Genomic DNA, 13,814 nt, shown 5'->3' with positions numbered 1-13,814 from the left:
TAGGCGTTAATTCAAGTATTAGTAATCAAATGAAACCAATATTACCACTACTATGATATCTGCGGAAGCCCGCATCCCATTATAGTGCAATTGGTTGATGTGGAATAACAGAAATGTTTGTGACAACAACAATGAATTTAGCTATTGTTATATAGGTTAATGGTCTTCCATTATTATCTTAGTTTGTTGGTTTTAAGGTTTTTCGCAACAATCATTGCTAGCCTTTATTACTAATCCTTTGCGCGGAGTGGACAAAAGTAAAACGACAGTAGTAAGGGTAATCCCCAATGAGGGTTCGTGACCTGGCTGTGTTCTGGTGTAGTAGCATCTACCCCCGTTTACATGAACAATTGAAGCGAATGCGCTACGCTCTATTTCTCCTCCCGTTTTTTCCGCAGGAGGAGCGACAGAGCGCTCAATCGCTCTCGCGCTCCATCCGTTCGAATGAGGTGTATTGAATTGATAAACATGAAAATATAAGTGCTTGACATAGGTTTAATTTTGTTTTAGGTGTATGTAGTCCACACTGCTTGCAGTGTAATGGATTCCAGCACACTCATTTATTTCAGTTTATTTCTTGTTTTTTCTCCGATTCCATGGCTATTTCAAGAGAACCTCGCTTTTTTCAGATGTTTGTTTATTTTAACACGTTTTAGTATATCGTCTCTGTCGGCCCGAGTTTGACCATGTAATGGCTGGGGCAACCGGCGACTCTTTAAGCCTGTTCTTTCTTTGGGACAAAGTTTCCGGCCGCAACTTTTCGGTTGACACTGGTGCTGAAGTCAGCGCACTTCCCCCACTGGCTTCGAACGTCGTACCATACCTAAGGGTTCCGTTCTCAAGGCCGCTAATGGAAGCTCCATAGCCACTTACGGCTACAAAGTTGTTCAACTGCACATCCCCTCTGGTGTTTACAAATGGAAGTTCGTGTTGGCTGATGTCTCACGCCCACTGCTCGGTGCTGACTTTCTCCGCGCTAATCGCCTGCTTGTCGACGTTGTCAGGAAACGTCTTGTTCACTCAGAGGTGTTCGCGAGCTACCCCTTGAAAACGTCTCTACACCAACCGCCACAACTTCGCACTCTCAATTCCGTGCTTTGCCCCTACGAGAAGTTGCTGGAGAAGTTTCCAAAGGTAACAGTAGAGGCTTATGTTGTAATTTTTGGTGGCTCTGCAGCGTTTTTCAGAAATGTATTATGGCTGATAGAGCAATCGGTTGAGTCAGCTCCAGTCAATCGAGGGCCTGAAACTTCCTGCTTCGCCCAACATACCGTTCTGTACCGAAAGTTGGAAGTACTTCACATTCGAGCGGAACATAGGCGAGGCGATTTTAGGCTTCCTTCAAATAGTTGCATTTAAACTATTTCATTTCAACAAAATACAGTTGTAGCAAAGTACGTAACGCGAGGATCCGAAACATGAGTAAAGAAAGAGGAGAATTATTACAACAAATGGCAACGACATCGTTTGATCAAGGTAACATACCAAACCGATCAATATTCATGAAGCTCATTGGGTTTAGTTTTGTAGCTAAAATGTGGCTCTTTTCCGTTTGTTTTAGGTGGCACTGCTGGTTCGTCATGCGAAACGACAAACAAAATTCCCCGCGATGAAACCTCAGGGCAGTTACGAAATATGGAGCGCTTGATGGAAAAGACGATAAAGATTGCGGGAGTTTCAGTGTTGTTATTTGGCATCTTTATGTTAGTTGGTTTTGGTGCAACGTGCTTTTGGGTAAGCATCAATGCATTAAACAAAATACCGTTTTAGTGCGTTTAATGTATGTTGGACTTTAATGAAAACTATAATAATACAACGCATACAGTGCATATATTTCTTGAGCTTAAACCGAACGTTTCATTCATATTTTTGTAGATTGATGCAAAACTTAGTGGCCTCCCAGCAAGTAAGTGGTATTGTTTATATAAATGATACATTATTTTAAATAATACATATATTTTTACACAGAACTTAACGTCGCACCCAGCAAACAACGCGGATCTCCTCAAACAATACTTACCAGTCAGCTCAAAGAACAAAACGGTTAGAGTTATCGATTTGATTATCTTTAGTGACCCCAAACGATTTTGTCAATGGTTTCAGATATTTTGGAAAAAAAAATGGACATCATTACAGAAAATTTTGAGTTTCTCAAAGGTTCGTTGGTCTACAACACGTGTTTCGTTTAATTTTAATACTTATGGATGGCATACTACCATTTTTTATGCATGGCTTGCTACCGACATCGCAAACATCCAAACTCACAGTTTAATCTTTCCACTAAGATTTATACCAGGAAATACTTCAAATTCGTCTCGACCACAAGAACTTCACATTGACTAACGAGGGTCGCCTTTCTGTGATTAGAAGTTTAATTCGTGATAATCATGACAGTATTGACCAAACAAACTCCATCGCAAATGAAATAAAAGGTAATATTTTGTTGTTGCTGCAACCAGGAGGGGTATTTCAATGGACGTAACAACTTCTTGTGTTCACTATTGTTCCTGATTTAACTTTAAAAACAGGAAAAAATATTATGTGCAACTGTCTTAATATGGACATTTCCATGGAGAAAACTTAATAAAATACACTTGGGATTTAGGTCAGCAAAATGCTACACATCACTACATACAAGCGTTGCAGAAACATATGTCCACAACTTCAACAATTCAATCCACGAAAAGTGAAAATGTCCTTGGTAAGTTTTAACTGCACATAATATTAACCAACAGGTTTCAACAAACTTCATTGTAATTACAAATATTAAAAAATTTAGATCTAAACCACAGGCAGCAAATGTTGGCCTGGCAATCGCTATGTAACTTCCGTAATAGCATTATGCACACAACGCACTAACTTTTGACAACAGGGTCAGTCTGGCTGTTGTTTGGAATATATATTTCGCCCTGTGGGCATCGTCAGTTCCTTATCAGTAAACGCAACGATTAAATGTTTTAAAAAGCGTCTTATTCAAATACAACTTCATAATTGATTCGTTATTTGGTTTGTTACAAAAGTTATTTATGCCAATGTTTGTCTAGGCGAAATGCAGATGTATCGAAATGAAACCACTCAGAACATGCAGGAAATTCGGATAAATATGTCCGCAATACAAGGTAATGACCATTTTGATTATTATTTGTGAATTTGTATGCCTAATTCTGCATGACTTTGATGCTAGTAAACCTAACGACAAAAATTCCACAACGGGGATCGCCAAAAATGTTACTTTTCAGTTTGACGATTCCATTTAGTATTTCCTTGACTTTTCAAAGCAATAAAACACATCACGTTATGTTCAGATGAATTGAAAATACATCAAAATATATCTTCTCAGAAGTTGCAAGAAGTTAAAGAAAATCTAAGTTTCATGCAAGGTATGGGTTACCTAACGAAGGCAGAAATTCACAATTTTCGTGTACAGCAATATGATATGGTTTATATTTAAAATAAAAAATGTTTCGACCTGTAAGGTCTCATCAGTGCAGCTGTTGTGTGGCACTGTGCTAGCTTTCACACTAGCAGGCACACTAGTCTCCACTTTGTGGTACCTTTCGGTCAACGTCGATCTGCAGGGTACCCTATACTAGGTACCGAACAACAGAGACGACGAACCACTGTGGAGCGCACTATGGCCAAACGGAACTGCTTGGTAACCGAATCATTTATTTATGCCTTTTGCACTATCGGTTACCAAGCAGTTCCGTTTGGCCATAGTGCGCTCCACAGTGGTTCGTCGTCTCTGTTGTTCGGTACCTAGTATAGGGTACCCTGCAGATCGACGTTGACCGAAAGGTACCACAAAGTGGAGACTAGTGTGCCTGCTAGTGTGAAAGCTAGCACAGTGCCACACAACAGCTGCACTGATGAGACCTTACTGGTCGAAACAGTGCGTGTACACACCCTGTCTGCAGCTTTGCAATATTATGGCTTTTTTTGCACATATAAAAAAATATTTCTTTTCGTAAAAAAGGCTAGTTTTTAACGGTTTTATGTTAAGAGCAATGTTTGTGACGATTGTTTGTTATCCATGAAATTGTTTCAAACCACAGCAGATATATAACCAGATATCCGCGTCGCGATTGCTGTCCAGACGTTGGCACGACTGCCTTAACTATGCAACAGTTCTGTCCCATATAAATTTCATGAATCAGGAAGTAAAACGTGCTTGCACAAAAGATCCCTAATTCGCAAGGATGCCCGGGCGCCATAAGACGTTAATCAGCTTATATCTGAATGCCTAAATTCACCAAAATTTTATCTGCCTAATGTTACTGGAAAACTGTAAAACCTTCAGAGCATGTGAACTTATCATGTAAATAGGTATTTTCAGTGAATAAATTAAAATTGGTAAAACATACATCAAAGATTATTATGCCAAGACAACTTCATCTTTGTATTGGTGTTAAAGTGAGCAAATTCGTACGGAGCATTCATAATAATGCACCAGGCGACTCTCTACCACAAAAAAGCACTTACCTAATTTTTTCGGACAATTAACAAATACCCTCGTTAACAGCATTTGATTATCACATAATCCCCCACGCCTGTCACACTCCTTGAAAAGCATTGACCTTATCGCTCAGAAAGGAAGAACAAACGCACTTGCCGATGTTTAACAAACTACAAATCAAACATTTGCCATGTTGTAAATATGTCAGGGAATGCGCAAAAAAGGAAAAGAAGTTTTATGGAAACAATTGAACCACAATAATGTGGCAGTAAAAAATATTTTATACTTGCCCTTTAGGAAAGATGGAGAGTTTTCAGAATACTTCATATCGTGAAATTCAACAGATGGCCACAACTACACAAATTCAAGCATTGCAGAATTTTGTGATTGGTGAGTAACTTCTGATTGTGTGGCAAAGCATTTAAATCCTCACAGCATTGACAACTTAAACAAAAAGTGCATTCGTAAAATTACAAAGTATCTTAACCGCTTCATAATTGAATCATTATTTGGTTTGTTGCAAAAGTTATTTATGCCATGTGTGTCAAGGCGAAATGCAATTGTATCGAAATGAAACTACTCAGAACATGCAAGAAATTCGGATATATGCATCTGCATTACAAGGTTAGTACCATTTTAATTAAAACTTGTAAATTTAAATGGTTTAGTCCTGTGGGATGTGATGGCAATAAACCTCTTGAAAAAAACTTCCATAACGGACATGTGCAAAAAATGTTGCTTTGCAGTTTGACGATTCCATTACTGCATTTTGTAACTTAAGGAACGCTGTTGTAATGAAACTAGAAGAAAACAAACACTTTTTCCTTCCTGCAGTAACAGTGTAATAATATCCATTAATTTTACCTATCAACCACAAAGAATCATGGGAATAAATAAACAGTAGAAAGTTGTTAAAAAGTCACAAAAATGTTTGATAACTTTGTTGTGTTCAGGCCAAATGGAAATTCTCGAAAATAAAAGTACTACTTTGATGCAAGGAATGCAGAGACGTTTAACATCAATACAGGGTAAGGACCTTTGTTATCTAAATGTTGTGCAAAATATTGTATTACGGTTTGTTCTTAATTGTCGCTCACATGCTCATCCTTTCTATGACTGTTGTTTCTGATTTGAGTTTCAAATCAGAAAAAATAAATATGTGCAACTAATTATCATAACATGACCATGTCAATGGAGAAATATTACCATAATAAACTTGGAATTTAGGTCAGCAAAATGCTACACATCACTACATACAAGAGTTGCAGAAACATATGTCCACAACTTCAACAATTCAATCCGCAAAAAGTGAAAATGTCCTTAGTAAGTTTTAACTGCACATAATATTAACGAACAGGATTGAACAAACTCCATTGTAATTACTTCAAATATCAAAACATTTAGATATAAACCACAGGCAGCAAATGTTGGCCTAGCAATCGCTATGTAACTTCCGTAATGGCACTATATGCACACAAAGCAATAGCTTTTGACAACAGGGTCAGTCTGGCTGTTGTTTGGAATATATATTTCGCCCTGTGGGCATCGTCAGTTCCTTAGTTTCAGTAAACGCAACGATTAAATGATTTAAAAAGTGTCTTATTCAAATACAACTTCATAATTGATTCGTTATTTGGTTTGTTACAAAAGTTATTTATGCCAATGTTTGTCTAGGCGAAATGCAAATGCATCGAAATGAAACTACTCAGAACATGCAAGAAATTCGGATAAATATGTCCGCAATACAAGGTAATGACCATTTTGATTATAATTTGTGAATTTGTATGCCTAATTCTGCATGACTTTGATGCTAGTAAACCTAACGACAAAAATTCCACAACGGAGATCGCCAAAAATGTTACTTTGCAGTTGGACGATTCCATTTCTGCGTTTTGCATGTGAACGAACTTCGTTTTACTTTAAACTTATTCGTCCTTTAGCAACAACGTATTATTGGCCATGTATCAATCTAAACTTTCAACCAGATTTCAGAGTAATAAAATAGGAATACAAACATTTCCTGTGTCATTAAACCCCGCTTGAACACTAACCGTTTAAAACGTTCCCCGTTTAATAGTCCAAGATTGCTATATTTCTTGGACTATTGCTACAAAAGGTACTATGTTATAACTAATCACTGTGCCATCATCGTTCGAAACATAAACATACCAAACTTGTTGTTTAGATCAGCAAAAATCTACATATCACTACATTAACGCGTTACGGAAACAAATGACAACACCTTCACAAATCCAAGCGTTGAGAAGTGATATAACTGATATGTTTTATTTGCGCAAAAAATTAAGGATCATAGGATTACAAAGATAGTGAAAAGGTGTTAAAAAGTTACAAAAAGTATTGCTATGTTGTGTTTAGGCCATATGGAAACTTATAGAAATGAGTCTACTGCTGTGATTAAAGGCATAAAGGGAAGTTTAACATCGATACAAAGTAAGGATCTTTGTTTTCTGAAAGCTGTTCAAAAGATTGTAATATTCTCAATTAAAGCACATAGGGGAGTTTGCCATCACAACGGAAATGCTGTAGATCAGTGTTTCTCAACCTGTGATACCACTACTCCTTTTTCCTGATAAAAAACAATTGTGCTACACTAGGTCTGCAAAATTAAAATGGTGATGAGGAAATGCCGACTATGTTGTTTTCAGGTCAAATGGAAATTCGTGGAAATGAAACCACAGTTGTAATTCAAGGAATTCAGAGAAGTGTAGCATTGATACAAAGTAAGGACCGTATTTACTTGAAACATGTGCAAAATATTATATTATGTTTTGTCCTAATGTGAAGCACAAGGAGTAAATGCAAATATTCGATTAACTTGAATTAAATTTCGCCAACAAAATTAAATTTCGACAACACCCTAATTTTTAATTTCTATGCTTTTGGTGACATGGGAGACATTCTTCGTTATCTGTCTTTATACTCGGATTTTGCCTAAAATTTAAACAATGCTTGAATATTCTAAGTTGAATTAATGGGCCATGTTTATTATTAAAGTTAAAATGCAGTATTCAGGTATGGATTTAACATAACTTATTTGATTGTGTAAAATCTGTTTAAAGTCACACTTTTATAATCAAAACAACACATTACATTAAACTAAACCTGGAGCAACAGTATAGCAAGAGCCTGAAAACACAGTTGAATATCTTAGAAATTGTGGATTATAAAGAAATATATTTCCTTTAAGTGGCCTTAATAAATCTTCACCAGCACAGCATTTGCGAAGGATCTAAAGTTGAATAATTGAACGAGATTATTTTGACAACCCTTGAGAGATACTAACATTGTTGATATTGAAGCACAAAAGCATTATATACTTAAAATGTAACAAATTAAACATCTTGCAATATGAAAAATACATAGCCTACGTTCAGGTCAACTGGAGATACATCGGGATGGAAGCAACCAAAGTATGAGAGCTATCCAGGGAAGCGTAACCTACGTACAGGGTAAGAATATTACCTATAAAATATTTTATTCAATCATTAGGCTGGGCAAAATGTGTAACGGAATTCGTTGAGACGTATAGTTAATATTCACTTATTAAGAGTAATGTTCTGACTTCTGCAGGAGGTAACACTACATGCAAACGGCTACAAAAACCTTTTGAAACGTTTTTGTTTCAGAAAATCACATTATGTTCACTTCGTTGTACAACAAACTTACAAACGATTAACTCTACTCACAAAACTTCCTGTTTATTCAGATAACTTAGAAAACTATCGAAATGGCACCATCGCTGATATGCAAGCCCTGCAAAGTTATGTTACAGGTAAGAAATTTCCATGCCCAAATTTATCGCTACCCCATCCACATTAGATTAGATCAGTGCGTGGTTCTTTCACTTTTTTAGTCGCGCCCCCTGAGATTATTTATTAAATCTAGCACCCCCTTCCAACCCTCAAAGGAATCTAATTCAAAAAGAGGTTTTTATTTATTTGTAATATCACTCACCAACGAGAGAACATAAGAAATGAGTGTTGTTTCTTAATCCAGGTGTTTAATGCGTGGTTTAGTGAATTGCGATGAACATCGCATGTAGGCTGCACCTCACAAATACAAAACCACTAACCAGTAAGTTAAAACTACTTTCGTCATCCCAATGACAAACATCGCATCAACAGTTACCCCGTAGTTTGTTTTGCGGACAAACAGCTAAATCTTTGCTCAAATTTTCATAAGGTTTGGGTACGCAAAAAACTAAATAGATCATAGATTGGTCGCTAGACGGGTTTTGCAAAACTTTTGCTCCACCTTCCGCGCCCCCTAGAGAGCGCCCTATTAGTTTAAGAACCCCTGGTTTAGATCATCTCACGAGATACGGAAGCGCATCACTAACAGTGTGACGTCAGTAATAGATAAACAACCAAGCTTCAAGGAAACGCTCGTCATTATGCAACCACCAATGTTCTGTTGTTTAGGTGAAGTTGCAAGGTTTAGGAACGTCATGGAAACTTTGAAGAATCAGACTACAACGTCTTCTGGAAAAATGAAAGAGAGCGTTTGCGGCGGTACGTGTAAAAATTTAAGCCAAAAAAATTTCAAGTTAACAGATTTCCGCCTATGGGATTACAGCCTAATTGATTCACATGTAAACACGAAAATACTGGAAGATGTAATTAAATGCGAAAAGAATAAATTGCTGTTCCAAGCGTAAAGGTATATTTAAGTGAGCTGCATAAGGAGCCGCTGTTTCGACCTGGGAAGTCTCATCAGTGCATCTTGACTTACGTTTTGTTTTTAAGAAAAAAGAGAATTGGAGCGATATGTGAGAGCACTCAGTAAAGCTGCAACTCGATCTTTCCAAACTTCAATTCCAAATTTTTACCAGTTTAAATACGATGGTAACCGAAATGACAGTATAAATGACGGTGGACACGATATGTACGATCGCGGAAATATGGTAAAGAGAATTCAAATAAAACGAATCTTTTTGCATTTACAACTTACTAAAGTGTTGTGATTTCCAGTTACGAGTTTGGAAAGACAGCGATCAACCAATATCAATACATTACAACGAAACATACAGGTGGTTTGGAGAATAATGAAAGCTTTATTTACTCGCCAAATGCTTGTATTTATTCAGGGCTGAAGATGGATCGTTCACGGTTACATCGGTTACCGATCATCCGTTTATCTTGGCGATGTTAATCAGAAACCGAAAACGTAGTGGACAAAGTTTTTTTATTGAGGTATAAATGTTTGAGTCCTATTGAAGAATCGTCCTTCAAAAGCAAATTTTCACGAATATTTTCAAATGTTGCTATATGTAAAAATTTTAAAGGTCGTATATAAAAATTCCAAGACCAATCGAGTACACAACAGACACGGGCAAACTGCGGCCCGCTGGACAAATCTGAACCGTTGGGTCATTGCACTCTAGCCTAAGTAAAGAACACTGTTTATACTGTTCGCCTATGAACGCTGTTAATGCTGCATGTTACCGCTATGTTAGATCACGTTTTATTTAGCTTTGCTGTTGCAATTGTTAACAGTAAGTTATTTGGAATAACTTAGTTCGTAAATTGTAGCGGAAACGCTCGTTGTTCATTTCATACCCGCATAGAGCAGACCCGTCGGTGAATGATTTTATAATTTTCAAACAAACGAAGGGGGGTTAATTTGATATAATATTGCAGATACCTGCTGTTCAATATTATAGTTTTGAAAATAGATTATTTTCTATGTGCTTTTTTGTCTGTTTAGAGGGGTTAAATGCTATCCTTGCCCTTCTTATGGACGAATATGGCCTCTCTCCTATTTATTGGAATAATTTTATAACTAACAATTAAAATGATAGAAATATCTGACTTCAGGAATCGGGAAACTTGGGAGCTGATGGAGGTGGACATGACGCAACGAGTTCCGGTTCGTTTACCCAAGGTTCAATCTACTCATCATACCGGACTTTTCAAGTGTATGGAGCATCCGACCCATCCATCATACAGATATTTCTAAGCATGTCAAGCACTGAAGTAAGAAATTGTATAAAAGGGTTGAAGTAACAGGAAATATTGTATATCCTGATCCAAACAAAAGACACTACACATTGGTTAAATGTTAATATGTATACGATGTACTTGTTTATTGTTTGCTGCAGATTTTTGATTCAACTGGAAGCAGCACTCTTCACTTTACAGACAATAGACCAGGTACAGGTAACACGAACAACACTGCGCGACTTTCCGGACAATTTGGCAATCAATACTTCTGCTACATTCTAGCTGCAAGGTTGGTATTACTGCAAATATAAGTTTTTAGTCTCCAACAATTTGTTACCTAAACCAGCTGTGTCCGACCGTAACGCATTGTTGGGCCAAAATTTATTTTGCTTTACAAAAAGGAAAGCGCAATGAATTTTGACTCGTCACATAGCACCGGTGTATAATGCAGAATAAATATGGCCATTACTTTTCCATTTTTTTACTGTCGTGCAAGTGTTTCAAAGGCCCTGCAAAACTGCCAATTGATTCATATATATGATACTATAGGAATATTAAACATTACAAACGTGTAAAAATATGCCTCAGAATTTTTTTGCGACTATTTAAACCTGTTTCAATTTAAAACCTACATCAATGTAAGATAAAACGGACCCTCAGACAAAAAGAAATAATTATTTGTAATTTCAACAGCACGTTTTAACCCAAAACGGCGACAATGTTAGAGTTAAGGTCTATACGTTTTATGGAATTCGTGCAATTTCTTTACACATATTTTGTCTTTCTTTCTGTCTGTCTTTATTTACAGTCAGTGGTAATTTCTTGTTTCACGGGACCACGCTCACCTGGATAACTTTCTTTGTTAGTTAGGTGGCATTCATTTTAATTAAATTAAAATTAGGGCTTTGTAAAAAAATGTGCCACTGCTGTTTTCTGGTATTGGCTTTTCAGTTCGTAAACAAAGGCAATTCCTAAAAACTAATATTTTTGTTTGAAGTTAAAACCAAGTAAACAATACGGCCGATTTTCGTGTTTAAGTTGGAGCAATTTATTTAATAAATCAACAAAATGTTTCAAGAGATCTTCTTACCTAAGGGCCTTTCGCTGGGTATAACAGTGGAGGCTGTCAAGTTAGGTCATGTGCATTGGCATGTGATAGAATGTGTTTGCTTGAAAAAATCTGAAAAAAATACACAAACTGGAAATCAGTAGGTTGTTTGGTTATAGATTAGCACAACTTTATTGCTAAAGCAATGAAGCCAATACTATGTTTAATTATGCTGCATGTTGAGCCATTGTTTCTACCTGTTAGGTCTCATCAGTGTAGCGTTAGTGACTATACTACCATCTAAGGCCAGACGAAGCTTCGTCTTTCCTACGTTAACATTGACGTGCAACTGTGGTCGCATTCGGGTTGTATCGAAACGTATCAAATCAACGTCTTTCTTACGTTAACATTGACGTGCAATTGTGGTCGCATTCGGGTTGTATCGAAACGTATCAAATCAACGTCTTTCTTACGTTAACATTGACGTGCAATTGTGGTCGCATTCGGGTTGTATCGAAACGTATCAAATCAACGTCTTTCTTACGTTAACATTGACGTGCAATTGTTGTCACGTTCGGGTTGTATCGAAACGTATCAAATCAACGTCTTTCTTACGTTAACATTGACGTGCAATTGTAGTCGCGTTCGGATTGTATCGAAACGTATCAAATCAACGTCTTTCTTACGTTAACATTGACGTGCAATTGTAGTCGCGTTCGGGTTGTATCAAACGTTTCAAATCAACGTCTGGGTTACGTCAATAATTACGTGCAAATATGGTCGATTTGGGGTTTTCTAAAACGTTTCGAAGTTACGTCCCAGTTACGTTAAAATTTACGTACATAAATAGTTGCATTCAGGTTTTTATCTAACGTATATAGTAAACGTTTTCCTTACGTTATTTATGACGTACTTTTTTGGTGAAGACAACGTTCATTACTAACGTCAGTGTTACCAACTTTCATACGACGTTTAGTTTGAAAATAACGTGGTATGCAACCAATTTTCGACTTTCCAGCGACGTTGCGAACGTCGAAACTACGTTGTGTGTTTGCTGGGAGTCTGCTGTTTGCCTCAAACACGAAGAAAATGCGATCCACATCTGAGTGCAACGGGCTTCTTATATGAGATTGAAGAAATAAACATAATTAAGTCTAAACCAAAATGTTTTTTTTCAGATATCCATCTGCATATACAAGTTCACAAAGCTTGAGGACTGCCCTGATTGAGTTTATTCGTGTCTTCCAAACCATCTATAAACCATAAAAGACACGAAAATTTGTGTTGGTTTTAGGCTTGATCGATCATGCCCATTTTGTAGATTAACTATTGACAATTGTGAATATATTCCGATAATTTTTGATTGTTGAGCACAAAGCAACGTTTGACTTCCTTTGACTTGGTGACGATATGTTTTTATATGCCAGAGTCAAATTACTACTGCATTTATAACGACAGACCAAGTATTTTGTTTGACAAGGCTTTTCATTGTCACTTATATGTTTCATTTATGGGTTTTTCCATCGTGTGTATTTCATTTGTGGGTTTTTCCATCGTATATATTTCATTCATGCTTTTAAGCATCATCAGTATCACTAAAACACATAAACAACACGTTTCAAAACTAACATAAATATAAGAATGTCAATATAAAAAAAGACTCACAAACTTTGCAGATGTAAAGACGGGGTAAGCAACTGTCGGCTTCAGCAAAAACTATAAGGTTCATTAAACTGCCTTGAATAAAACCAATAGAAGCGGTGGGTGGATGGAAAAAAAAGGCAGAACTACGGCAGAAAAGAATAGTAACAAATTTAAGGCAATTTGCCGGCAACGACCTGACCTTACGCAACGGCACTGATAACGGTTATCATGCTTGCCACGCTGTTAGTGGAAACAGGGGCGATATGCCCTAAAAACACTTACTTTATAATGGGCAATAAAGGGCGATTAAGTTTTATTTTTGAGTTGATTTTGTGAAACCATTCATCTTTAAAAACGTCTAATAGGTGGACTGGGTCTGTTCTATACAAAAACAATCTGATAAAATTTTGCGTTGTCGATATTCCAGTGTTGTTTATGTTACACTATTAAGTGGTGAAGCAACATGGCTAGGTCGGTGTTTCCATTATATTTTTCTAATTTCCAAATAGCTTGATGCCTGTTCAAACGTGTGAAAAACTTGATATTTGATCGACCAACGTATTAGGCACGACAAAAAACACAGGTGGCTACATAAATGCCATAGTTTCGGCAGGGTTAATGTCTGGCGATGTGGTATTGGCCCCTTAGGTGTTGGTAACCATTTATGCGTGGTTGCCAAAATTACCGGGGGCTCCGTATTTGC

At 36.9% G+C, this 13,814-nt stretch overlaps 2 protein-coding genes across 2 annotated transcripts in view; both read left to right on the top strand.

The window, feature by feature from the left end:
* Positions 1-13,814, top strand: part of LOC145890129 (uncharacterized) — a 49,848-nt gene that overhangs the window by 8,846 nt on the left and 27,188 nt on the right. The gene's annotated exons all lie outside the window — the stretch shown is intronic.
* Positions 1,313-13,077, top strand: LOC145888907 (uncharacterized). The gene is made up of 26 exons (XM_082979778.1): positions 1,313-1,476; positions 1,562-1,734; positions 1,876-1,906; positions 1,969-2,043; positions 2,104-2,157; positions 2,286-2,432; positions 2,606-2,701; positions 3,045-3,119; positions 3,306-3,380; positions 4,754-4,846; positions 5,006-5,080; positions 5,410-5,484; positions 5,684-5,779; positions 6,131-6,205; positions 6,642-6,722; positions 6,833-6,907; positions 7,123-7,197; positions 7,852-7,926; positions 8,184-8,249; positions 8,899-8,988; positions 9,223-9,380; positions 9,448-9,506; positions 9,564-9,669; positions 10,294-10,452; positions 10,578-10,708; positions 12,646-13,077. Exons 1-26 carry the CDS (start codon positions 1,419-1,421, stop codon positions 12,731-12,733), a joined length of 2,361 nt encoding a protein of 786 aa, XP_082835904.1. The 5' UTR covers positions 1,313-1,418; the 3' UTR covers positions 12,734-13,077.

The sequence above is a fragment of the Ascidia mentula genome, chromosome 2, assembly GCF_947561715.1.
Source record: "Ascidia mentula chromosome 2, kaAscMent1.1, whole genome shotgun sequence".
Lineage (NCBI taxonomy): Eukaryota > Metazoa > Chordata > Ascidiacea > Phlebobranchia > Ascidiidae > Ascidia > Ascidia mentula.
The sequence above is the reverse complement of the archived record's forward strand: the minus strand, read 5'-3'. Positions and strand labels throughout refer to the sequence as shown.

Excerpts from the sequence above, each read along its gene's own strand:
- LOC145888907 (XM_082979778.1), top strand. The coding sequence starts at position 1,419 with ATGAGTAAAGAAAGAGGAGAATTATTACAACAAATGGCAACGACATCG. Across the intron at positions 1,735-1,875 it reads TTGGTGCAACGTGCTTTTGG|ATTGATGCAAAACTTAGTGG; the intron begins GTAAGCATCAAT and ends ATATTTTTGTAG. Across the intron at positions 2,702-3,044 it reads GAAAAGTGAAAATGTCCTTG|GCGAAATGCAGATGTATCGA; the intron begins GTAAGTTTTAAC and ends ATGTTTGTCTAG.